This window comes from Musca vetustissima, unplaced genomic scaffold (genome assembly GCF_032173495.1).
Source record: "Musca vetustissima isolate MV318-11 ecotype Yass unplaced genomic scaffold, APGP_CSIRO_Mvet_v1 utg8163, whole genome shotgun sequence".
Lineage (NCBI taxonomy): Eukaryota > Metazoa > Arthropoda > Insecta > Diptera > Muscidae > Musca > Musca vetustissima.
This window is the reverse complement of record NW_026873168.1, coordinates 117,145-141,712: the sequence shown is the minus strand read 5'-3', so window position 1 is coordinate 141,712 and position 24,568 is coordinate 117,145. Positions and strand designations below refer to the sequence as shown.

Below are 24,568 nucleotides of genomic sequence, written 5' to 3'. Positions count from 1 at the left end.
ACCATTAAGTATACCGATCGTCATATCTCGACTAGCTGAGTCGATCTAGACATATGTGTCCGTCCGTCCGTCTATCCGTCCATTATAATTTGTAAACACGATACAGGCCACATTTATGGACCAATCTTCACTAAATTTTGCATGTAGGAAGGGTTCTGGCCAATGAAGACCTCTATTGTTTTTGTTAAATTACAAAATTTTTAATCTATGGCGTATTTGCCCCTGAAGGACATAGACCCGAGAAGTTAATAGTATATCCAAGAGAAGTGGTTGACCTTTAAATTGATACCAATTATATGGTCGTATGTACTCAGAAGTGGGAGTTACACTTAAATATTTTCAGGTGCTTACGTACTGAGATATTATTTAGTAACCCATTACTACACTATAGGGCGAAATATAGCGATGATCGCTTTGAAATTTCCCATAAGGTTCCAGGTATGGTCAAGGACAACACCTTTAATTTTTGGTTATGATCAGATAATAATATTGGGATGAGGTGGACCGAAAACTTAATTTTGTGCGTGTGTTTTTTTTTCGATTCTACAGGCCATTTGAAAGCCGAACATCACAACATAACCCACGGTGAAGGGAATCTGGACACATAATTAGAAGGCTGTACTGAATATTAGTAATATTCTGAAAATACGTAAAATACTACGTAATTCAATGCTCAATTTGTACGTTGTGCAAAATTTTATATTAATCTAACTAACTTGAGGAGTTTGGTGCCAAATTTACTTGAAATCGGTCGAAAATATATATGGAAGTTCTATCCAAATATTAAGCGATTTCAAACAAACTTGTCACAGATAGGTTATACTAATTTCAGTACATTTTGTTCCTATCAGCCTATTGGTTCCTTGGTGCGTCAATTACTTAAAATCAATATATAATAAAAGAGAGCTATATCTAAATCTGGACCGATTTTCCCGAAACAAGGCAGACATCACTCTAAGCTCAATTCAGTACGTTATGCCAAATTTCGTGCAAATCGAAAGATATATAGCGACTTTGTTGTACCATTTACATGAAATCGGACGAAACTATATGTGGTAGCTATAAAGAAATCCGGGCCGATTTTCTCGAAACTTGTCAGACATCACCCTAGGCTCAATTTAGTACGTTATGCCAAATTTCGTGCAAATCGACAGATATATAGGGACTTTGGTGCACCATTCAGACGAAATCGGACGAAACTATATATGGGAGCTATATCTAAATCTGGACCGATTTTCTCGAAACTGGGCAGACATCATTCTAGGCTCAATTCAGTATGTTATGCCAAATTTCGTGCAAATCACAAGGTATATGTGGTGCACCATTTACATGAAATCGAACGAAACTATATATGGGAGCTATATCTAAATTTGGACCGATTTTCACAAAACTTGGCAGACATCATTCTAGACTCAATTCAGTACGTTATTTCAAATTTCGTGCAAATCGAAAGACATTAAGGGACTTTGGTGCACCATTTACATGAAATCGGATGAAACTATATATGGGAGGTATATCTAAATCTGGACCGATTTTCTCGAAGCTGAACAGACATAATTCTAGGCTCATTCCAGTACGTTATGCCAAATTTCGTGCAAATCGAAAGATATATAGGGACTTTGGGGCACCATTTACATGAAATCGGACGAAACTATATATGGGAGCTATATCTAAATCTGGACCGATTTTCACGAAACTTGGCAGACATCATTCTAGACCTAAATGATTATGCTGTACCAAATTTCGTGCAAATCGAAAGATATATAGGGGCCGTTTACATTAGATCGATTAAATATATATGGGAGCTATATCTAAATCTGAACCGATTTTTCCCAATTTCAATAGGGTTCGTCCTTGGGCCGAATAAGTGACCTATACCAAATTTCATCCAATTCGGATCATAAATGCGACCTGTACTTTGTTTACAATTTAACATGGACATAATACCCTGTACCACAGTGAAATCCATTATTTTTATATGAACTACAGGAATTTATTTAACCCTTTCAGTGTTTTTGTCGAATATATTCGACATTTAAAAATACTCTCTTTCTTTGCTGAAAGACAGACGAAACTGGCCGAGGGTTAAAATGAAAATTGCTATTATTTCTAAACTATGAGCCTATATATGATCTTAAATACAAAATTTTGGATTTTTATTCCGACAAAAGTTTTTTGACACTGAAAGGAATAACATTTTTTCGGAATGTCCGATTTGGAACAAATAAGCACCGTTTTGTTATATTATTTGTTGCCATTTTAAACGTAACTTCATAAAGCCTCTCTCATAGAAGTCCTGCTCTGTATTTGCAAAAAAAACTCTAGTCGTCGATTTATGATACTCGCATGGTGCCAAGTCCGGATTGTGTGGCAGTTGCATTAAAACTTCCCATCCAAGCTCCCGAAGTTTCTGGCGAGTCTGTCACATCAAAAGAGAGACGGACATGCATAAATCGATTCAGAAAGTGATGCTATACATATTATTAAAAGGAACAATGGGTCTATCTCGTTTCCTTTTACCTGCTATAAAAATATGGTGCCCTTCACCAGGGTATAATGTCTTCCTTGCATCTCCTTAGAGCATTTTCCACTCAGCTATAATCCTCGTAATGTGGGGTAACTTTTATTGCACATTGCATCCTTCATGCTAAAGTATCATTTCATTTGAAAAATATTTTTCAAGCGGCTGTTTCCTAGCCAAAATACTTCTAAATACTTCTCTAATCTCAATTTTCTATTATTATTCTAAACATATAATTTTTAATATTTCATAACAGGTATCAGTATCAGCACCCCAAATGGCTATGCCGGGACAAGAAGTTCAACTTAACATTAAAGCAAAGCCCAAATCATATGTTGGCCTATTGGCTGTAGATCTATGTGTACATCTTCTAAATCCGGAATATAATATCGATCGAGAACGTATATTTAGAGAATTGACATACGATTTGACATTTTCCGGTGTAGATGTAATCTATCCTGGTCAAATATCTGGACTTATAACACTGACCAATGCCAATTATAATAAATATGAGACACCCATTGGTAAGTTTTAAACAAATATATTTGCACATATACTCATTTATTTGATTGACAGATAAGTCGGATAAGCCAAGGTATATACCTGACACTCTGCCACCAGTTAATGTAGAAATACGTTCAAAATTTCCCGAAGCATGGATATTTTTGGACCTGAAGGAGTAAGAATTTCATTGTATGGAAAACACATTTATTTTAATTTTATTTTCCGGCATAGCGTAAATAAAACAACCCAATTGACCCTTAATGTACCCCATACCATAACCACATGGCTTATTACGGCATTTTCGGTAAACGATGAAAGCGGTTTTGGCATGATGTCTGAACCGATAAATTTAACCATATTCAAAACATTTTTCATATCTACCAATTTACCATATTCCATCAAAAGAGGTGAAGTTCTCAAAATTCCTGTGACTATTTTCAATTATCACAATCGCGAACTGGACAACATGGTAACTATGAATACTTCTAATGGGGAATATGATTTCGTTGATGAGGCGACAATGAAGCAATTGTCCACCATTGAAAATTCCCAACGCATAAATGTGCCAGCCAATAGTGGAAAAACTTTAAAGTTCTCGATAAAACCCAAAAAACTTGGAGTCATAAAAATCCAAATAAATGCCAGTAATAATTTATTCAAGGATGCCATTTTGCAAGATCTGTTAGTTGAACAAAGGCAAAATTGAACGCCAAAACAAGGATTTATTTATAAGTCTCAACAAAATGCAACAAATATATCGTACATCCATTGATGTCGAGGTTCCACAGAATATAGTTCCCGATACCGAATTCATACAACTTTCAGTAGGCAGTGATATTCTCTATACCGCCCTTCATAACCTTGATAATTTGGTGCAATTGCCCACCGGTTGTGCTGAACAAAATATGGTGACTTTTGCACCCAATGTTTTGGTATTGGATCATCTGAGAACCATGCGTAAATCTTCGGAAAAACGAGAATTGGTCGAACGGGCTACTTGTCACATAGAAATTGGATATCAACAAGAATTAACCTATCGTCATGTTAGCGGAGCATATAGTGTCTTTGGACCGAAGGCACACACAGAGGAAAATACATGGTTAACGGCATACATTATTCGATTCTTTATTAAAGCACAACGTTATGTCGGCATAGAAAGTTCAATAATCAATGAGGGTTTAGCATTTTTGAAGTCTAAACAATTGTCAACGGGAGAATTTCAATATACTGGCTATTTATTTCATCCAGCCCATCAGGATCGTTATGGTTTTACGGCATTTGTTCTGTTGACATTTTTGGAAAGTTCGGTAAGTTAAACCAGTGAGCGGAGCAGTATAGTCGAACGGGGCCGACTATATGATACCCTTCACCACTTTGGGTATATTTTACATATGTATCCTAACAGACGACGTGTTTTGTTATAAATCTATATCTGAACCGTTTTCTGGGAAACTTGCCAGAGACTAATTTATATAACATCAGTACGTTGTGTCAATCGGCCTAGCTATGGAACCTTTCACGAAGCTTAGCAATATCATTCTAGACTTAATTCAGTACCCTATACCAATAGTCTCGCAAATTGAAAGATATATAGGGTCTTTGGTGCACCAATTACCTTAAATCGGATGAAAATACATATGGGAGCTATATCTAAATCTGAACCGATTTACACGAAACTTGGCAGACATAATTCTCAATCTTATTCATAACTCTGTGTCAAATTTCGTTCACATCAAAAGATTTCCAGGGACTTTAGTGGACTATTCACCTAAAATCAGACGAAGCTATATATGGGAGCTATATCTAAATCTGAACCGATTTTCTCAAAACTTCTCACACATCATTCTTGACATAATTCAGTACACTATGCCAAAATTCGTGCAAATCAAAAGATTTCCAGGGACTTTAGTGGACTAATTACCTAAAATCGGGCAAATCTATATATGGGAGCTATATCTAAATCTGAACCGATTTTCACGAAACTGTGCACATATCATTCCACACTTAATTTAGTACGTTGTGCCAAATTTCGTGCAAATCGAAAGATATATAAGGACTTTGGTGCATCATTTACCTTAAATCGGACGAAGATATGGAACTATATCTAAATCTGAACCGATTTTTCCCAATTTCAATAGGGTTCATCCTTGGGCCAAACAAATAAGCTGTGCCAAATTTCATCCAATTCGGATCATAAATGTGACCTGTACTTTGTTTACAATTCAACATGGACAGGCATACAGACGGACGGACGGACATTCATAAATCGACTTAGAAAGTGATTCTATGCATATTCTCAAAAGGAACCATGGGTCTAACTCGATTATTTTTTTCCTGTTACAAACATATGTACAAAGACATAATACCCTGTACCACAGTGTGGTGAAGGGTATAAAAATGTCGGCAAACATATTTAATACACACTTCACCTTATGGCTGAGGGTATGAACATAAAGCAATATTATATGAAGGAGCCGAACATACTAAACACTAAACTTTACCTTTCTTCGGAGCTAATATCCGACCTTAGGAAAATTTTGGGGACTAATCGAGATGTGATGATCGGTACACTTAAAACTTAGTCTGAGATCAATAGATCGTTGTGTTTGTGTTTTGTTTGGGTTGTAGAATCTTATGTGAAGAATTAATATCTGTGGTATATAAAGGTACCAAAGGTTGATGATTTTTTTATACTTGGACATAGCCCTCATATAAAGGTAGCAAATCTTTTCTATGCGTACGCTGAAGGCGCTAGAAGAATTTTCCAAAAATATTAATTATATATCTGGGATAAAAATTCTCTTGGTAGACAATTTGCAGTACACTTATATGATTTTATATATCCACCATATCCAACCGATTTTAGGTATTCTAAAGCGTGAAGGATATAAAAATTTCCGCCCGCTTAAAATTTAACGGCATTCTCTCTTCGTTTTAATTACAACTTAATTTTTTTCGTAGCTATCTAGAAGAAAATATAAAGCTGTGATCGATAAAGGAGTTGAATTTTTAGGTGACAATATCAATAACATCGACGACAACTATGCCTTATCTCTTACGGCACTAGCACTACAAATGTCTAAACATGATCACACGAATGAGGTATTGACTAAACTTCAAAAAAAATCCCACTCTGAAAATGGTTTAAAATGGTGGCAATCGTCAAATCCGGAACATTCGAATAACGTTGAAATAACAGCATATGCTCTAATGGCTCTCCTAGAATCAAATCCTGTCGATAATATAAATATTATGAAGTGGATATTGGAGCAACGAAGTAAAGTTGGTGGCTTTAAAACGAGTCAGGATACGGTGGTGGCATTGCAAGCATTGATTAAATTCAATGAAAAATATACCAGTTCTGATGAAACATTATTAAAAGTGAGTTATGAGGCTTGGGATGATAAGGGGTTGAAGGTTATCGATGGCTTTCTGGGCATCGATCCAAGTAATAAACAAATTTGGCAACAAATTGAGGTAAGTTTCATAGCTATATAACTATGAAAATATTAATAATATATTGCCCATTCCATTGCAGCTTCCGACAACCACACGTTTACTCCAATTGAAAGTTGAGGGCCAAGGAAATGCTTTAGTTCAATTAGCCTATCACTATTATATGCCACTGAAAGAGGACTTGATGAGCATTGAGTCTGATAACATTGATATTTTAGCTAGAACTACAAATAACTCCAGCATTTCGAACAGAATTAAGAAATCACATGAGAAATCATTTACGATCTCCCCCATGGCAAAGATGTCCTCCGCAAGTGTCATGGAATTGGAAGTCTGTTTCAAATTTAAACCATCGGACAAATTAAAATATCGTCAAACGAATATGGTCATTATGGAAATTGAAATGCCTTCGGGATTTGTTGTATCATCTGATGCGTTTCAAGATCTACAAAGTATTGAATTTGTAGCTCGAGTTGAATTGAAAAATGCCGATACCACATGTTTGGCATATTTCAAACGTTTACATGCCGACGCAGATGAACAATGCATAAATTTACAAGGTGATAAAATGAATGAGGTGGCATTGCTACAGCCGGCTTCTATAACAATGTATGACTATTATATACCAGAATATCGTGATACAGTGTCATATGAAATTCAATCGTACAACTAATATTTAAATTGTTTTAAATGAATGTTGAAGTAAAATAAAACCGCTAAAGCTAGAAGCTTGAAATTTTGAATGTAGGTTGCTGTTGGTGTGTAGGCGTGAGATAAGGCTGGGTTTTTGGAAATTCGAACTAAAGGGGTACGAAAAGTACCAAAGCTAGAAAGCTAGAATTCTGAAATTTGGTATGTGGGTCACTGATGGAAATTTAGAAATTCGACTTTTAAGTGTACTAAAGGTACTAAATTTTACTAAATTTAGTTCTTATTATATATACATTGAACATATATAGCTAGAATCTTGAAATTTTATATGGAATGCAGGTTAGGAAGTGGTGTTGATGTATGGAAATGGTTTAAGAAATTCGTACTTATGTGTATAAGAAGTACAAAATGGTACTATTTGCTTTTAGTTGAGTGTATAGGGATGGAATGCTGAAAATAGGAATTGGCATTACTATTGGAGTACATGATCGAGGTAGCATTAAAAAATCGAACTTATGTACTAAATTTGGTGCAAGTTGGATTTAGGTGAACGGATAGAGCTGGAGTCTTCAAATTGACAATTGGAGTATAGGATTGAGGTAGTTGAAGAAATTCGTACTTACTGGTACGAAAAGTTCTATATGGTACTAAATTTAGGACAATTTGGATTTTGCTTGAAAATATAGTGCTGAAAACTTGAAATTTGAAATTAAGATTACTGTTGAAGATTGAGCTATAGACACACCTATGGAAACTCGTATTTGTGTGTACGAAAAGTACTAAACGCCACTACATTTGGTACAATTTGGATTTGGGTGAACGGAGAGAGCTGGAGACCTAAAATATTGAATAATGGTTGCTGTTGGAATATAGAATTGAGATATGGAAGTTCTTACTTATGTGTACTAGATGGTACTATATTTGGTACAACTTAATTATGTGTGAACGGATAGAGCTGGACTCCAGAATTTTCGAATTAAAATTACCGTTGGAGTGTAGGAAAAAGTACGGCGTGATTTCCATTAAGAATCTTTAATTGTGTTGACGATGTTTAAATATCGATTAAAATTGATTTGTTTATTAATTATTTATTAGATTTACAGCGTAAAAAGTGGAAACATTGAAAGCCAAGTATATCATGTGGTACAGATTGTAAACAAATTATAATGGACAGACGGATGGACGGACACACATGTCTAGATCTACTCAATATTTCGCGGCGTTACAAGCTCTTGGGCTACAATTTATAATCAATCGGCTTTGTTTACAATAATACATGTACAAAAAGACATAGAGATGGAAATTCATAAATCGACTCAGAATGTGTTTCTATGCATATCTTTAAAATTAATAATGGTTCTATTTCGTTTCCATTCTTTAGTAGTCGGCCATGTTCAAAATTTGTAATTTTTCCTTTCTTGTTTTTATTTGGAATAATTATCACCAAATGTAAATTAATAGTATTATAACCAATCCAAATGATAAGCGTGTCTGAAATTCTAAGCGATATGTTTTTGTAATTTATAAAATGAAGTCGTACATATAATTTGAAATGAGTTTCTGCCATGTTGCCATATTCATGGATTCTCTAATTTAAAATTGTATTCTAAACACTATTTACTGACATCTTTTGATAGCTTTCAGCCTCGTTACTGATAACATATTCTATTTATGTACGGTAAACAGATAAGGCTTGTTGAAAGCTTTTTTAATATGACAATACATTACGTACATGCACACTAAAATATTGGAATATGTTTAACAAACTAAATGAAGAAAAAAAAAAGATTGACCCCGACGTGATTTGAACACGCAACCTTCTGATCTGGAGTCAGACGCGCTACCGTTGCGCCACGGAGTCATATCGGCCCGGATTGTCCAAACTAATATATAAATTAAATGTATAGTTGTATGTTGGAAATGTTTAACGTTGCTTCACTTTTAAGGGTAGCCTAAATGTCAGTACTGAGACCCCATAATCTAGAGCAGAATAAAAATCTATGCCGATTTAGCTATGTCCGCCGTTCTGTTGAAATCACGATAAAGCTCGTCATATTTTAAATACAGTATTTAAATTTTATATATACATTGATATTACTCCTAGAATGTTTGATTACGAAAATTGGATATGTCGGACCGCTTTTTTAAATGGCGCCCAAATAACGTTACACACCACGGGCTTATCGACTTTTTTTCTTGTTTACTAATATGTCCATTTTTGTTTGTAAATATTTATTTGGTTATATGAACTCCTAGCGTTAAATATATGAACTAAAGAATTTTGGTGGTAACTTCCACTAACATTACCAGCATGTTACATTTCTTCAACCCCTAACAGTTTCACCAACAAAATGGGGGTGGATTTCAAAGCAACCGTAATCATGAATACCACAACATGCTAAACATATGTCTTAACTGTAACAGAGGACTCCGTGGCGCAACGGTAGCGCGTCTGACTCCAGATCAGAAGGTTGCGTGTTCAAATCACGTCGGGGTCATAGAATTATGACTGTCTTGGAATCGCCTCCAGGTTCCGGCTTTTGCTATTTTGAAATTCATTTTAATCTTTAGAACAATTTATTGCTAAGGAATGTTGCGAGGATGAAATAAAAGAAAAAACTGGTAAGTTTAAAAAACAAAATATCAACAATGGGGGGTACTGCTCCATATAATTGGTAGATTGAGTAGATTTTCTACCCTATTTTATCCCAAAACCAGTAAGGAAAGTAGTAAAGTCGGACGGGGCCGACTATATGATACCCTTCACCACTATGGGCATATTAAACAGGACTATTAACATGAAATTGGATGAAATAAAACATGTTATATTTATCTAAATGTGAATCTACCTAGATCTATCCATAAAGTCATCCGTTGGGCTACGTCTCTACTTCTAGAAAACGCAACTACGTAAATCTATGCTCAATTTTGTACGTTGTGCAAAATTTGATGCCAATCTGACTAACGTGAGGAGTTTGATACCCAATTTACTTGAAATCGGGCGAAAATATATATGGAAGCTCTATCCAAATATTAAGCGAATTCAAACAAACTTCTCAGGATAGGTTATACTAATTTCAGAACGTTCGTTATGCCAAATTTCGTGCAAATCGCAAGATATATGTGGTGCACCATTTACATGAAATCGGACGAAACTATATATGGGAGCTATATCCAAATCTGAACCGATTTTTCCCAATTTCAATAGGGTTCGTCCTTGGGCCAAATAAGTGACTTGTGCCCAATTTCATCCAAATCGGATTAAAAATGTGACCTGTACTTTGTTTACAATTTAACATCTACAGACGGACGGACATGCATAAATCGACTCAGAAAGTGATTCTATGCATATTCTCATAAGGAACCATGTGTCTATCTCGTTTCCTTTTGCCTGTTACAAACATATGCACAAAGACATAATACCCTGTACCACAGTGTGGTGAAGGGTATAAAAAGCCGGAAAGTTTAAAAAACAAAATATGAACATTGGGGGTACTCCTCCATATAATTGGTAGATTGAGTCGATTTGGTGGGAAGATTTGCTAACTAATGAGAACAGACAATTCGGTTGAAAAACGTTTGTAAAATATCCAAGTTACCGAGTATCGTACACGTACTCTGATGTATACCATATTCAATATTAAATATTCTTGGTGTAGTAGTAACGTCTGTTCAATATTGATCAAGATTAAATATGTTAAATATTTCGAGGCAGAGCAACATTTTATAGTCAATCCACCTTATGGTGTACCTTATAACAAAAACCTGCTTGTCAGAACAAAATTGCCAGAGTTCACAAAACATGGGCAGCGGGTAAATGGAAACTTGTGATCTAGTCAGATGCTGAGTAGTTTGAAATCTGTGAAGCACGTTGGAGAAAAATTACATATGGGGTTGCTTTGTGTAGTGGGACCTTAACTATTTCAGAATTTTTCAGATTCACATATTCGTATTAGGTCATACAATTGTATCATAGTTGGGCAGACGTGCACACCAGCGTTGATGCGTTCTCTTAAAATTTTTTGATGTTAAAACAAAAATAATTAATTAATTTATTTTTTTTTAACTTCCTGGGATGTTATTTGTGTTTTAAAAATATAAAAATAATTAAATTCCGCAGAATAATTAATGTTTTTATTTTCCCTTAACAATTTTTTAAAATAAATTTTGCCCACCTTTGAATTTTATGCTCCAGAAAGGAACATTTTGATATTGTTCTCCCTCCTACCCCTGTGTTCCTCAGTCGTTTCCATTCAAGCAACCCATGAATTGAGTTCGACGTTTAGCATAATTCGGCAGTGGCATAGAAAATGTTCCACCGTTTCACAGTCTTCTCCATATGCTCTAAACCAGATGCGATGCATCCAATCTTGTGTAAATATGTCAGTAGGGTAAGATGTTCTGTGAGAATGCCAGTAGGTCGATGATCTTCGTTTTGTTATACCTTTAGCCATAAGATGGTTTTTCGAAAAAATCTTCGGACACCCCATATTTATTCCTCAAAAGATTAAAATGTTATTCGGATTAGGGTTCTATTGCTAGTACTTCCAGTATGTTTGATATTGCTAATAGAATATATAAGTATACTTTTTGGTATAGTATATAATACAAGCTATTAATATTGGCTAATTTACGAAATTTATTAGGCACCGTTACCACCTACATTTGGGTATTTGGAGGAGCTTGGACACGTTTTAACAAGATTGACTTTAATTTTGTATATTATGGATTAAGTTATGTGTGTCAAATCTCCCTAACAAAAATATTAATATCGGCCACCGTTTTGGTATGGCCCCTATATAACCTTAACGCCTCTATTTGGAATTTTGGGGATTTCATATTAGGTTGGGGGAAAATAAATCCATTATTTTTTCGGCAGATTGCTTTGCTGATAGGTTTCTCGTAACATTACGAAGCATGTTAAATAAAGTTATAGTTCAAATAAAATTAATTGATTGATTTTACCCCAACCTATGTGTTTAAAGTCCTAGTCCAACCTAAGTCTATGTTGTTTGCTATTAAGTTTTCTCCTGGAAACACTAATCGATTTTAAATAATAATAATTAGGAGGGTAGCAAATGTTCGTCCCGGAAGTTTATCCTCTACCATAGGGTCATTTCCGACCCTATAAAGAATTTATATTCTTGATCAGCATAAAATTATATAACGATTTAGCCAGGTAGGTCTGTCTGTTGTAATCACCCTAGCCTCTAAACGAATTTAGATAATGGCCAAAAGAGACTTTTGTCTGCAGACATGTCAAGTTCCAAGATGGGCTATATCGGTCCACGTTTATGTAAAGCTTCCATATAAGGGTACCCTCCAAAGTTCGGTATTTTTGAGTTCTTGAACGCGGTTTTTAATCGAATTCGCTGAAATTTGGTACATTGGGTTTTTTATTGGGTATCAAATATCTCCACCAAAAGTTATAAATATAAGTCAATTTTTTCGGGTAGCCCCCATATAAGGGTACCCCCAATTTTCGGTATTTTGGGGTTCTTGAGCGCGTTTTCAACCGAATTCTCTGTAAATTACTATTTTGTAGTCGTATATGGTAACAAATCAGCCTCCGAAATATTATTAATATTCGCCACCTTTTATGAGTAGTCCCCATAAACCCCTTTTTATACCCTTCACCACACTGTGGTACAGGGTATTATATATTTGTGCATATGTTTGTAACAGGCAAAAGGATTCGAGATAGACACATGTTTCCTTTTGAGATTATGCATAGAATCACTTTTTGAGTCGATTAATCCATGTCCGTCCGTCCGTAATTTTGTGAGCAAAGTTCAGACCGCATTTATAACACGATTTAGATGAAATTTGGCACAAGCCATTTATCTGTCCCAAGGACCAACCCCTATTGGAGAAAATCGTGCGATTTCATGCAAATGGTACACCAAACTCCCAATATTGGTCCGGAATGGACAAAATTTTGCACAGAGTACTGAATTATGTCCTGATGGAAGGTTTGTTGGCATCGATTTAAATTTATTTATAGTTTCGTCCGATTTTATATAAAAGGAGCACCATACTGCCAATATTTGTCTGATTGCGACAAAATTTTGGACCGCGTAGTGAAATTACTACATGTTGATGTCCCTGGAGCTTTGTTGAACTTGGATCAGATTTATATTTCCCACATATATTTTTGTCCTATTTTTATGTAGATAGATCACCATACTGTCCTCCGTAATGTTCCTTATGAGACAATTAATAGACCACTGGGTTGGATAAGCTTTTCAGTATCGACCGCTAAATCTACATTTTCAGCTAAATACTACATGTTATTTCCGAAGATGCTTCTAACACGGTGTACTACCCGTGCAAAGTGGTTTCCACTGATATGTAAAATATTCTGTAGAAGAAATACTTTTTCAGCAGGTTGGTGGTCTAAGACTCGCCTCAAAAATCATAAAAGTATAGCTTCGTGAGCAATATTTCCAGCATTTATACGATTTAGAATTTGTATTTTTTCGTGAATATCAGTTCTTACCAATTTGAACGAGCTTCATTTGTGAATCCAAAATAAATAAAATAAAAGCGCATCGGATGTGTAATGTTTTAGCCGCATTTTCCAACCAAAGTGGCTGCAGTTTGACATTCTATGTTATCGGAAGGTGGTGACGAACTCTGTAAAATATATTCAATGTCGGTTCATACATTGGCTTAGAATCTAATATAACGATCCCACTAATTTTCCACATTTGTTATTATTATTATAAAACCCTACTTCTAATTAGTGTGTCTATCCTTTGCAAATTTCTTTTCGTGATAAATAAAATGTGTGTTATCTATAATTTAATTTTATTGTCGATCAAATCGGTAGTCAGTCTAATATGTGCGACAACTAATTAAAATTAGCTTATCACCTACTGATTATTTCTAATCGATAGATTTGGAATACTCCACTTGCATACATAACCTAGTAGGTGAAGATATATAAAACAAACTTTTAGTACTTTGTGAAATCCGACGAAGTCAATATGAAGTGTATTGCGTTAGCGGTGGCTGTGTTATTGGCTGTATGCCATGTGGGCTTTACTTATCCAACGAACGACAAAGTATCCTATCAAGGATACAAAGTTTTTAATTTGAATATTGAAAATGAAAATCAACGTAATTTTCTAATTGATTTCATCGAAAATAATAATGCTGGGGTAAGTTTGATGCAGTAGGTACCGAAAGCTATGAACTAACAAATATTTTTTTGAAGGTTTCCATATGGCATCAGGATTTTAACAGCATGGATATTTTAGTCGATCCTAAAACCCAGATGTATTTCCAAAATGCTACTATGGCTAGAGGTTTTCGTTTGAAGGAAATTATTTCTAATTTGCAAAGGTAATTTGAGAAATTTTTAATAAAAGGTGGATTTTATAAAGATTTTTAGTGTTCCAAAGGCGGTACACCACTGCGGCGTCCAACGTTTTGAGTGTGTCAAAAAATAAAATACTACGATTATCATTGTGCTTCGATTATATAATACTAGAATATTATTTTAAGTCTGTGTTCCGGAACACCAATGCTTAAAATATTTAGAGTAGTATTTAGATATTTAGAGGGTGAATTGATCAGGTTATGTGTAATCTAGATATGTATGTGCGTCTATTATGCAGACGACGTTATAATACTTCTGAGGGAAAATAGTCCTAATTTGTTGTGTAGAAAGGCTGAGACGGTGTTTTACATAGCTTATGCATAATTTAGGACTAATATAGCTCTATTTTGAACCTAGCATTTTTATTTTTTAACAAAATACCTTCCCTTACCCTATATATTATTAAATCGGTAGGTATTTTTAGATAGAGGGCTAGGCCTAAATGCGGGCCGATATAGGTCATTCTCGAACATGACGTTCTATTTTTTATCTCGATATCCTCCGAAGGTAGAACCACTACAACATATGCCTAAATCCGTACTCTCGAATACAGAATCCCCCACTACTATTGAGGAGTACGGCTATACGAATATAAACCCAAAACGCTAAACAAATCAGATAACTATTTTAATAAAAATAATACAAACCAGCAAGGAAAGTGGTAAAGTCGGAATGGGCCGACTATATTATACCCTCACCACTTTTCGTAAATATATATGCAGGCTATGTCTGTATCTGCATCAATTTAGTAAACGCAATAACGTTATTAGATATGTTGTTCAGAAATTTGGTACACCATTTATATAAAAGCGGACGAAAAAATATCAGTATCTAATATATCTATATCTGAGCCATGGTACAATTGTAAAAGGTAACAGCAAATCCCAGCTGAGTTGATTCCAACGTAATACTGTGTCAATATGAATTCGACAAATAATGTTTTTAAAAATCACCCAACAGGAAAATTGCGAACACATACAATTTGAAATTGTTCTTTATTAAATGTGCTCCCGTATTCAATTTACTCAATCTGCCTGCTGGGAAAGTTTGAGGAAGCAAATCTTCCTTCGTGGAATAACTCGCAATTCCCAGCATTTTCATATGAGTTACACATTTAAGTGGCAATGGTTCAATTATAGGAAAGATGTGGAAGCGATAGAAATATAAATTTGATAGCTTTTCATTTTCAAAATAAATATTATTTGTTGATCATTTTTTTGTTTCTTTACATTTTTTAGTCAAATGACGTTGACACTAGTATAACTTACAAAAATAAATTTCCATGTGGTTGTTGTATCGTTTGTTCTACTACAACACTTGCTGTTACCTTCTATTATTATACCATGATCTGAACCGATTTCAACGAAACTTGTCGCGCGTTATTTTATAGTAATTACACCTAAGTCTGTTTTTACACGGTAGATTGGTTCCAGAAGAAGCCGTGTAAAAAGGGAATTCGCCTAAATTAGTGCTATTCACATTTGCTTTGACCAGTAAAAATTTTTTGTACGCGCTAAAAGGGAATTCACTTAAATCTTTAAGCTATTGTTCGCAAACTATCGATACTATCGATGGTTTCAGACTTTTTTTTCTTTCATAAATACTTTTTTGTGATATGAACATACTTCGCAAAAATTAAATTTGACAAAAAATTTAAGTACATAAAATTTCAAATCGTGCTAAATAAAATAAAATCGTGTAAAAAATTAAAAATATTTACTTTTCAAACCGTGTTATATCAAAACCGTGTACAAAAAGACCGTGACAAAAACAGACTTTGGTGTATTCGCTAAAAATCGGACGCTAAAAATATAAATGAGAGCTATAGCTAAATCTGAACCGATTTCAAAATTTTGTCCAATCGGTGTAAAATTGCATTTTTGGTGCACAATTTACTAAAAATCGGAAGAAACTATATATGGTAGCTTTATCTAAATCCATACCGATTTTTCCCAATTTTAATAGGGTTCGTCCTTGATTCAAATAAACGAGCTATGCCAAATTTCATCCTATTCTGATCATGAATGTACTTTGTTTACAATTTTACATCTACAGACGGATGAAGATGCATGGATCGACTCAGAAAGCGATTCTATGCATATTCTCAAAAGGACTATGTATCTCGTTTCCTTTTGTCTGTTACAAACATATGCACAAAGACATAATACCCTGTACCACAATGTGGTGAAAGCTATAAAAATGGGGTCATATGGGGACTACCCCTAAAAATGGGGGCGAATATTAATATTTATTGGGAGGGAGATTTGCTAACATATACAACTACAAAATAACAAATTACAGCGAATTTGGTTGAAAATGTATATTTATAATTTTCGGTAGAGAAACTTAGTACCCAATACCACCAAATTTAAGCAGATTTGGTTGAAAAAAACGCGCTGAAGTGCCCTTTTATGGGGTCTATGCCCCATAATTAATATTAGACATGTGGTGGCGTAAACCACTTTCATTTCAATCTAACCTAATGTCCAACTACACTGTAGTTACTACATCCACTTCGGATGCAACATGTTACTATATGTTTACAATTTTCAAAATACCCAAAGTCCTATTAACTTTCTGTAGTGTTTTCACATTACATTTGTACGCGTATGTTAGAATTGGTCTAATTACACTCGTTTATAACCATATATTCGTAACCCCTTTTCATTATTTTACAGTTTAATTGACGAGGAGAAACCCTATGAAGGTGACGATTCCGAAGAATTCAATTGGACCCGCTACTATGAATTGGAAGATATCTATAAATTCTTAGATGATATTCTGGCCAAATATCCAAAAGTTACTGAACCCTTCACCATTGCTCAGTCCTATGAAGGGCGTACGGTTAGAGGCATCAAAATTTCCCTTAAAGAAGGAAATCCTGGCATTTACATTGAATCCAATATACATGCACGAGAATGGATTACCTCGGCCACCGCAACATGGTTTATCAATGAATTGTTAACATCCACAGACCCCGAAGTTCGTAACTTGGTGGAAAATTACGATTGGTATATTGTGCCGGTGTTGAATGTTGATGGTTTTACTTATTCACACAATAAGGTAGGATATTCTGGAAAAAAATATATTTTGAAATTACTTATTATTCTCTCTTTTACAGGACCGCTTGTGGCGTAAGACCCGCCAACCTGTTGCACACTCAACCTGTATTGGTACCGATGGTAATCGCAATTTCGATTCATATTGGATGGTTAACGGTGCCTCATCGAATCCTTGTGCCAGTGATTATGCCGGACCACAAGCTAATTCTGAACCAGAAATTAAGGGAGAATCGGAATTTTTAAGTGCAAATAAGGATAAATTCAATATCCTCTTGGCATTCCATTGTTATTCACAAATGCTATTATCGCCCTATGGTCATACCTTGGAATTGCCACCAAATAACGATGATCTAGAGAAAGTTGCTGATGCCTATGCCAAGGCTGTCATCAATATGCCATATAAAACTGAGTATACCTATGGTACATCGGCTGGTGCTATGTGTAAGTAGTGTCAATGAAAGTTAGGGGATTTAAAAGAAGTAAATGACTTTAACTTCGGGAGGTATATTTACATGTTTTGATTTAGATACGTCTTCAAAGGAAAAAGTTCTGTTGTTATTTTCCAAAAAAGTAGTATAAGTGTGTATATGGAGACGGTGCTGCTAACTTAAAGCCCTATAGCTTATTTTTGGTGAGGGTGATTTTGTACTGAATGAGAATATCCGGGTCCTGTTAGAAAAAAAGTGCCCATAATCCTATAAAAACCAATTTGTGGGTTTTTACCATTACGAAACTACACACAACAACAAACTCTCAGAGTATAGAATTGGGCTGAGATCTTAAAAATTGAAATTGTTCTGCAGAACGGGACCTATCAAGGTCCAGGAATGCCAAATTACGGACACTTCGTAATCTCCAAAATACCAAAAAATTGGGTAGCGTTATATAATTTCTAAGTTTTATGAAATTCTGAAAATACAAAGATATACGAATACCGATATCCGATATACCAAAAGGAGGACCGATATTGATAATTTTTTGTAGGAAGACCAAGAACTCAAAATCTAAAATAAGAACCAATTCGGTTGAAAAATGTGACCCAAATATCGATTAATTAGGGCTTCACTAAATATAAGGGCTATCCCGACACTTGTAACAATATTTATACCACAACTATGTTGTCATGGTACGCCTTTAAGTATACCGATGTTATCTCTAGTAGCTAAATCGATCTAGACTTATGTGTCCGTCCGTCCGTCTGTCCGTTACAATTTGTAAACACGATACAGACCATAGTTATGGACCGACCGTCATGCGTGTAGGGTGATTTCTGACCAAAGAAGACACCTATTGTTTTTGGTAATGATCCGTTAATATTTAGAGAATGAAATGGACTAAAAACATTATTTTTTCTGGTTTTCTGAAGCCACAATTATGACCCAAACACCAGGAAGGAAATCTAGCCAAAAAATATGCATGGTTGTTGATGAAGATTGGTCAATATTTATCGGGTCAAATGGACACAGACTTGTGTGTTAAAAATTACACAATTACTTCTAAAGGACATAGACCCAAGAAGTTGATAGTATAACCAAGGAGTGGAGTGGAGGAGTGGTTGACCTTTAAATTAATACCAATTATATTTATCGGTATTACTATTACCCCAATAAAGGGCGAAAATGTCGCGTTGAACGCTTTGAAATTTTACATCAAGTTTAGTAGGACGACTCCTACAACGAGAAAACTTTATTATTTGTAAGATAGTTGTGTAGGGTATCATATGGACGGCCCGTCCGACTATACTGCTCCGCTCACTTGTAATAATTATACCCTTCACCACACTGTGGTAAAGGGTATTATGTCTTTGTGCATATGTTTGTAACAGGCAAAAGGAAACGAGATAGACACATGGTTCCTTTTGAGAATATGCATAGAATTACTTTCTGAGCCGATTTATGCATGTCCGTCCGTCTGTCCGTCTGTAGATATTAAATTGTAAACAAAGTACAGGTCGCATTTATGATCCGATTTGGATGAAATTTGGCACAAGTCACTTATTTGGCCCAAGAACGAACCCAATCGAAATTGGGAAAAATCGGTTCAGATTAAGATATAGCTCCCATATATATTATCGTCCGATTTAAGGTAAATGGGGCACCAAAGTCCCTATATATGTTTCGATTTGCACGAAATTTGGCACAGACCACTGAATTAAATCTAAAATTATGTGTGCCTAGTTTCGAAAAAATCGGTTCAGATTTAGATATAGCTCCCATACATAGTATCGTCCAATTTTAGGTAAATGGTGCTCCAAAGTCCTTAGGTATCATTCGATTTGCACGAATTTTGGCATAGAGTACTAAATTAGGTCCAGAATGATGTGTGCCAAGTTTCAAAAAAAAATCGGTTCAGATTTAGATATAACTCCCATATATAGTTTCGTCCGATTTAAGGTAAATGGTGCACCAAAGTCCCTAGATATCATTCGATTTGCACAAAATTTTGCATAAAGTACTGAATTAGGTCAAGAATGACGTGTGCTAAGTTTCGAGAAATTGGGTCAAATTTATATATAGCTCCCATATATATTTTCGCCCGATTTAAGGTAAATGGATCTCCAAAGTCTCTATATATCTTTCGATTTACACGAAATTTGGTCCAGAATGATTTGTACTAAGTTTCGTGAAAATCGGTTCAGATTTAGATATAGCTCCAATATATATTTTCGTGCGATTTAATGTAAATTGTGCACTAAAGGCCCAAAAGATTGGCCGACCCACACATAATTTTGTACAATGTACTGAAGATACTATAACCTTTCGTGTGTCAAATTTTATTGAAATTGGTTCAGATTTACATATAGCTGCTATATATACTTTCGTCCGATTTTAAGTAAATGGTGTACTAATGACCCATAGCTAGGCCGATTGGCAAAACGTACTGAAATTAGTATAAATTAATCGCGGCAAGTTTCCTTGAAATTGGTTCAGATTTAGATATAGCATAGCTTCCATATATAATTTCGACCTATTCATGTTGATTGTAAACCAAATAATCAATGGGTGCCTGATTGAAATTACATTTTAAACAGAGAAGCATACCAAATAGCGTGCGTAAAGTTTGCTTAAAATCTATTTATATAGTATGGAATAGATTGCACAATGGCATGTGTAAGGATTGATGTTAGTCGGTTTAATTATAGATAAAGTTCGCATTTTTATGTTGGTTCAATTTCATGTCTATGATCCTTCGAAAAGACGACATCTGTAAATATACATATGTAGCATAACCCCAATGTGGTGAAGGGTATCATATAGTCGGCCCTGTTCGACTATATGATACCCTTCACCAAAATGATAAATTGCATGAAATTCGGTTGGAAAACGTGAAAATATTTTTCGAAGGGAGAGGTGCTGGCCAAAATTTTAATATGCAGGTGATTCGGGTTGATAACATGCCTAATGCTAAACGTGGAACGACGTATCCCACCTTTGTACTTGATCTGCAGGCAAACGAAATATGCGTCTATACAAAATTATAGATCCATATTTTGATTCCATTGGAAATTCAAGAGACATAATTTTACACTGATCAGGAATGTATGAACTTTATAGGTTAAAAAATATTTCAATCTATATTGGAAGTAATCATTATCCAGATCAATACAATTCAACTCCGATAATAATAAATCATTTATATGGGATTAAAGAGAGGCTTCTCAACTATACCTTTTGGGGTTTCCGAATCTCAGATTTCCCGAACTAGAGCCTAGAGACATTTTCTCTTGTTGATGCAGCCATGAATGTCCATTTTCACCTTCGTGATGATGATGTTTGCTGTAACTTTAGAAGGTTTTATTCTTTAACATTTGACAAGTAGAAATTACACCAATTTAGTAGGGTTTGACTTTGCGTGTAGTAGGGTTCCTTTTCATTGGCTTGGCAAACTAAATCACAAATAAATATCAGTAAGGAGGGAATACTAATTTGGACACGGCCGAACGTAACGGCGACTTTACATGCTACAGTTTATAATGGAGAAAGGAATTGATACACATATCAGTATCCATCCAAATCCAAATGCTCGTTATGCAGGCTTAGGACCATATTTTTTAAACATTTGTTTAAAAACATTATAAAACTCTGAACATATTTGTGTAGGGTATATACATTTTTTAGAATACAGTCTTTCAAATATTTAATTTAAATATCTCTTAACGAAAACTCTGCTATTTATTAATTATGCTTCTCAAATATTCAATATTACAGCTCTCGTCGTTCACCAAAAAAAACCAGTAAGGAAAGCAGTAAAGTCGGACGGGGCCGACTATATGATTCCCTTCACCACTATGGGTATATTAAAAAGGACTATTAACATGAAATTGGATGAAATAATATATGTGATATTTATCTAAATGTGAATCTACCTAGATATATCTATAAAGTATGTAAATCGACTTCAAACAAATATAAATAGGTCATACGTTGGGCTATATTTGTACTTCTAGAAAACGCAACTACGTAATTCTATGCGCAATTTTGTACGTTGTGCAAAATTTGATGTGAATCTGACTAACATGAGGAGTTTGATGCGAAAATATATATGGAAGCTCCATCCAAATATTAAGCGATTTCAAGCAAACTTGTCACAGGTTAGGTTATACTAATTTCAGAACGTTTTATTCCTATTGGAGCGTCAATTACTTAAAATATGTGAGCTCTATATATGTGCGAGCTATATAGAAATCTGGACCGATTTTCTCGAAACTTGTCAGACATCACTCTAGGCTCAATTCAGTACGTTATGCCGAATTTCGTGCAAATCGAAGGATATATAAGGACTTTGGGGCACCATTACATGAAATCGGACGAAACTATATATGGGAGCTATATCTAAATCTGGACCGATTTTCTCGAAACTGGGCAAACATCACTCTAGGCTCAATTCAGTACGTTATGCAAAATTTAGTGCAAATCAATATATATAGGGACTTTGGTGCACCATTTAAATGAAATCGGACGAAACTATATATGGGAGCTACATCTTAATCTGGACCGATTTTCTCGAAACTGGGCAAACATCACTCTAGGCTCAATTCAGTACGTTATGCCAAATTTCGTGCAAATGGAAAGATATATAGGGACCGTTTACATTAAATCGGTTAAATATATATGGGAGGTATATCTAAATCTGGACCGATTTTCTAGAAACATGGCAGACATCATTCTTGGCTCAATTCAGTACGTTACGTTAAATTTCGTGCAAATCGAAGGATATATAGGGACTTTAGTGCACCATTTACATCAAATCGGACGAAACTATATATGGGAGCTATATCTAAACCTTGACCGATTTTCACGAAACTTGGCAGACATCATTCTAGACTCAATTCAGTACGTTATGCCAAATTTCGTGCAAATCGAAAGATATGTAGGGACTTTGGGCACCATTTACATGAAATCGGACGAAACTATACATGGGAGCTATATCTAAATCTGGACCGATTTTCTCGAAACTTGGCAGACATCATTCTAGGATCAATTCAGTACGTTATGCCAAATTTCGTGCAAATCGAAGGATATATAAGGACTTTGGGGAACCATTTACATGAAATCGGACGAAACTATATATGGGAGCTATATCTAAATCTGGACCGATTTTCTCGAAACTTGGCACACATCATTCTGGACCTAATTCAGTACTCTATGCAAAATTTCGTGCAAATCGAAGGATATAGAAGGACTTTGGTGCCCCATTTACCTTAAATCGGACGAACCTATATATGGGAGCTATATCTAAATCTGAACCGATTTTCTCGAAACTTGGCATACATCGTTCGGCACCTAATTCAGTACTCTATGCCAAATTTCATGCAAATTGAAAGATATAAAGGGACTTTGGTGCCCCATTTACCTTAAATCGGACGAAAATATATATGGGAGCTATATCTAAATCTGAACCGATTTTTATGAAATTTTACACACATCATTCTAGACCTAATTCATTACGCTGTGCCAAATTTCGTGCAAATCGAATGATATATAGGGACCGTTTACATTAAATCGGGCGAAAATATATATGGGAGCTATATCTAAATCTGAACCGATTTTTCCCAATTTCAATAGGGTTCGTCCTTGGGCCAAATAAGTGACTTGTGCCAAATTTCATCCAAATCGGATCATAAATGCGACCTGTACTTTGTTTACAATTTAACATCTACAGACGGACGGACAGACGGACAGACGGACGGACGGACGGACGGACGGACATGCATAAATCGACTCAGAAAGTGATTCTATGCATATTCTCAAAAGGAACCATGTGTCTATCTCGTTTCCTTTTGCCTGTTACAAACATATGCACAAAGACATAATACCCTGTACCACAGTGTGGTGAAGGGTATAAAAAATATTTATATACCAGCAATTATGGTTCTGACAAAAATCTCAAAGAAAAAAATTCCATAACTTGGACAGCAAGTTATTGTATTGTTTGTTTTATTAACGATTATTGAAAAAAATTTTTATAATTTATATGTGTATACATGTTTATATTTGCAGATTATGCCCCCGGTTCGACCATTGATTTTGCCTACAATGAAGCTGATATCAAAATCACCTACACCATTGAAATGCGTGATACGGGTCTTCATGGTTTTGTATTGCCTCCCACTCATATCCTGCCCAATTGCAAGGAAACCATGGCCGGTATTGTGGCCCTAGTCAAGGAAGCTGAAAATTTGGGTTATATGAAACCAAAATATTTGTAATTAAATGTGATTAATTGTTATATTGTCGTCATAACACATAATAATAATAAAAATGAAAAATAAGATTATATACATGTTTTTAGTACAAATCGTCACCCATTATCTGCATAGCCATCAAAAGATTGGGATTTGTGATCGTAAAGATTAATAGGGGCATGTTTTACTTATCGATATTTTGTTTGGGTAGTATAAATGCTTTGGTAATTGCAATGGAACATTTAGTCATTTCTTGGAATTATGGCTAAATTGAGTTTAGTATTTTTGTTAGCCTCTCTGGTGGT

The 24,568-nt window shown here is 35.0% G+C and overlaps 2 protein-coding genes and 2 non-coding genes across 4 annotated transcripts; 3 read left to right on the top strand and 1 right to left on the bottom strand.

Annotated features, from left to right (window-relative positions):
* The first annotated feature begins 3,768 nt into the window (after positions 1–3,768).
* LOC133323211 (thioester-containing protein 1 allele R1-like) lies at positions 3,769–7,154 on the top strand. Its single transcript, XM_061532170.1, has 3 exons — positions 3,769–4,332; positions 5,987–6,502; positions 6,564–7,154. Exons 1-3 carry the CDS (start codon positions 3,769–3,771, stop codon positions 7,152–7,154), a joined length of 1,671 nt encoding a protein of 556 aa, XP_061388154.1.
* Positions 7,155–8,921: 1,767 nt separating this feature from the next.
* On the bottom strand, positions 8,922–8,993 carry Trnaw-cca (transfer RNA tryptophan (anticodon CCA)). Its single transcript has one exon. It is a non-coding gene; the product is annotated as a tRNA-Trp (tRNA).
* Positions 8,994–9,558: 565 nt separating this feature from the next.
* Trnaw-cca (transfer RNA tryptophan (anticodon CCA)) lies at positions 9,559–9,630 on the top strand. The gene has a single exon. It is a non-coding gene; the product is annotated as a tRNA-Trp (tRNA).
* Positions 9,631–14,121: 4,491 nt separating this feature from the next.
* Positions 14,122–24,287, top strand: LOC133323201 (zinc carboxypeptidase-like). Its single transcript, XM_061532158.1, has 5 exons — positions 14,122–14,295; positions 14,370–14,479; positions 17,195–17,579; positions 17,638–18,019; positions 24,079–24,287. Exons 1-5 carry the CDS (start codon positions 14,122–14,124, stop codon positions 24,285–24,287), a joined length of 1,260 nt encoding a protein of 419 aa, XP_061388142.1.
* Positions 24,288–24,568: the final 281 nt, after the last annotated feature.

Bases quoted from the DNA above. Each gene is read 5' to 3' on its own strand.
- LOC133323201 (XM_061532158.1), top strand. From the start codon at position 14,122: ATGAAGTGTATTGCGTTAGCGGTGGCTGTGTTATTGGCTGTATGCCAT. The intron at 14,296-14,369 runs GTAAGTTTGATG...ATATGGCATCAG, and splicing joins TCGAAAATAATAATGCTGGG to GATTTTAACAGCATGGATAT. The intron at 14,480-17,194 runs GTAATTTGAGAA...ATTATTTTACAG, and splicing joins ATTATTTCTAATTTGCAAAG to TTTAATTGACGAGGAGAAAC.
- LOC133323211 (XM_061532170.1), top strand. From the start codon at position 3,769: ATGCAACAAATATATCGTACATCCATTGATGTCGAGGTTCCACAGAAT. The intron at 4,333-5,986 runs GTAAGTTAAACC...TTTTTTTCGTAG, and splicing joins TGACATTTTTGGAAAGTTCG to CTATCTAGAAGAAAATATAA. The intron at 6,503-6,563 runs GTAAGTTTCATA...ATTCCATTGCAG, and splicing joins AAATTTGGCAACAAATTGAG to CTTCCGACAACCACACGTTT.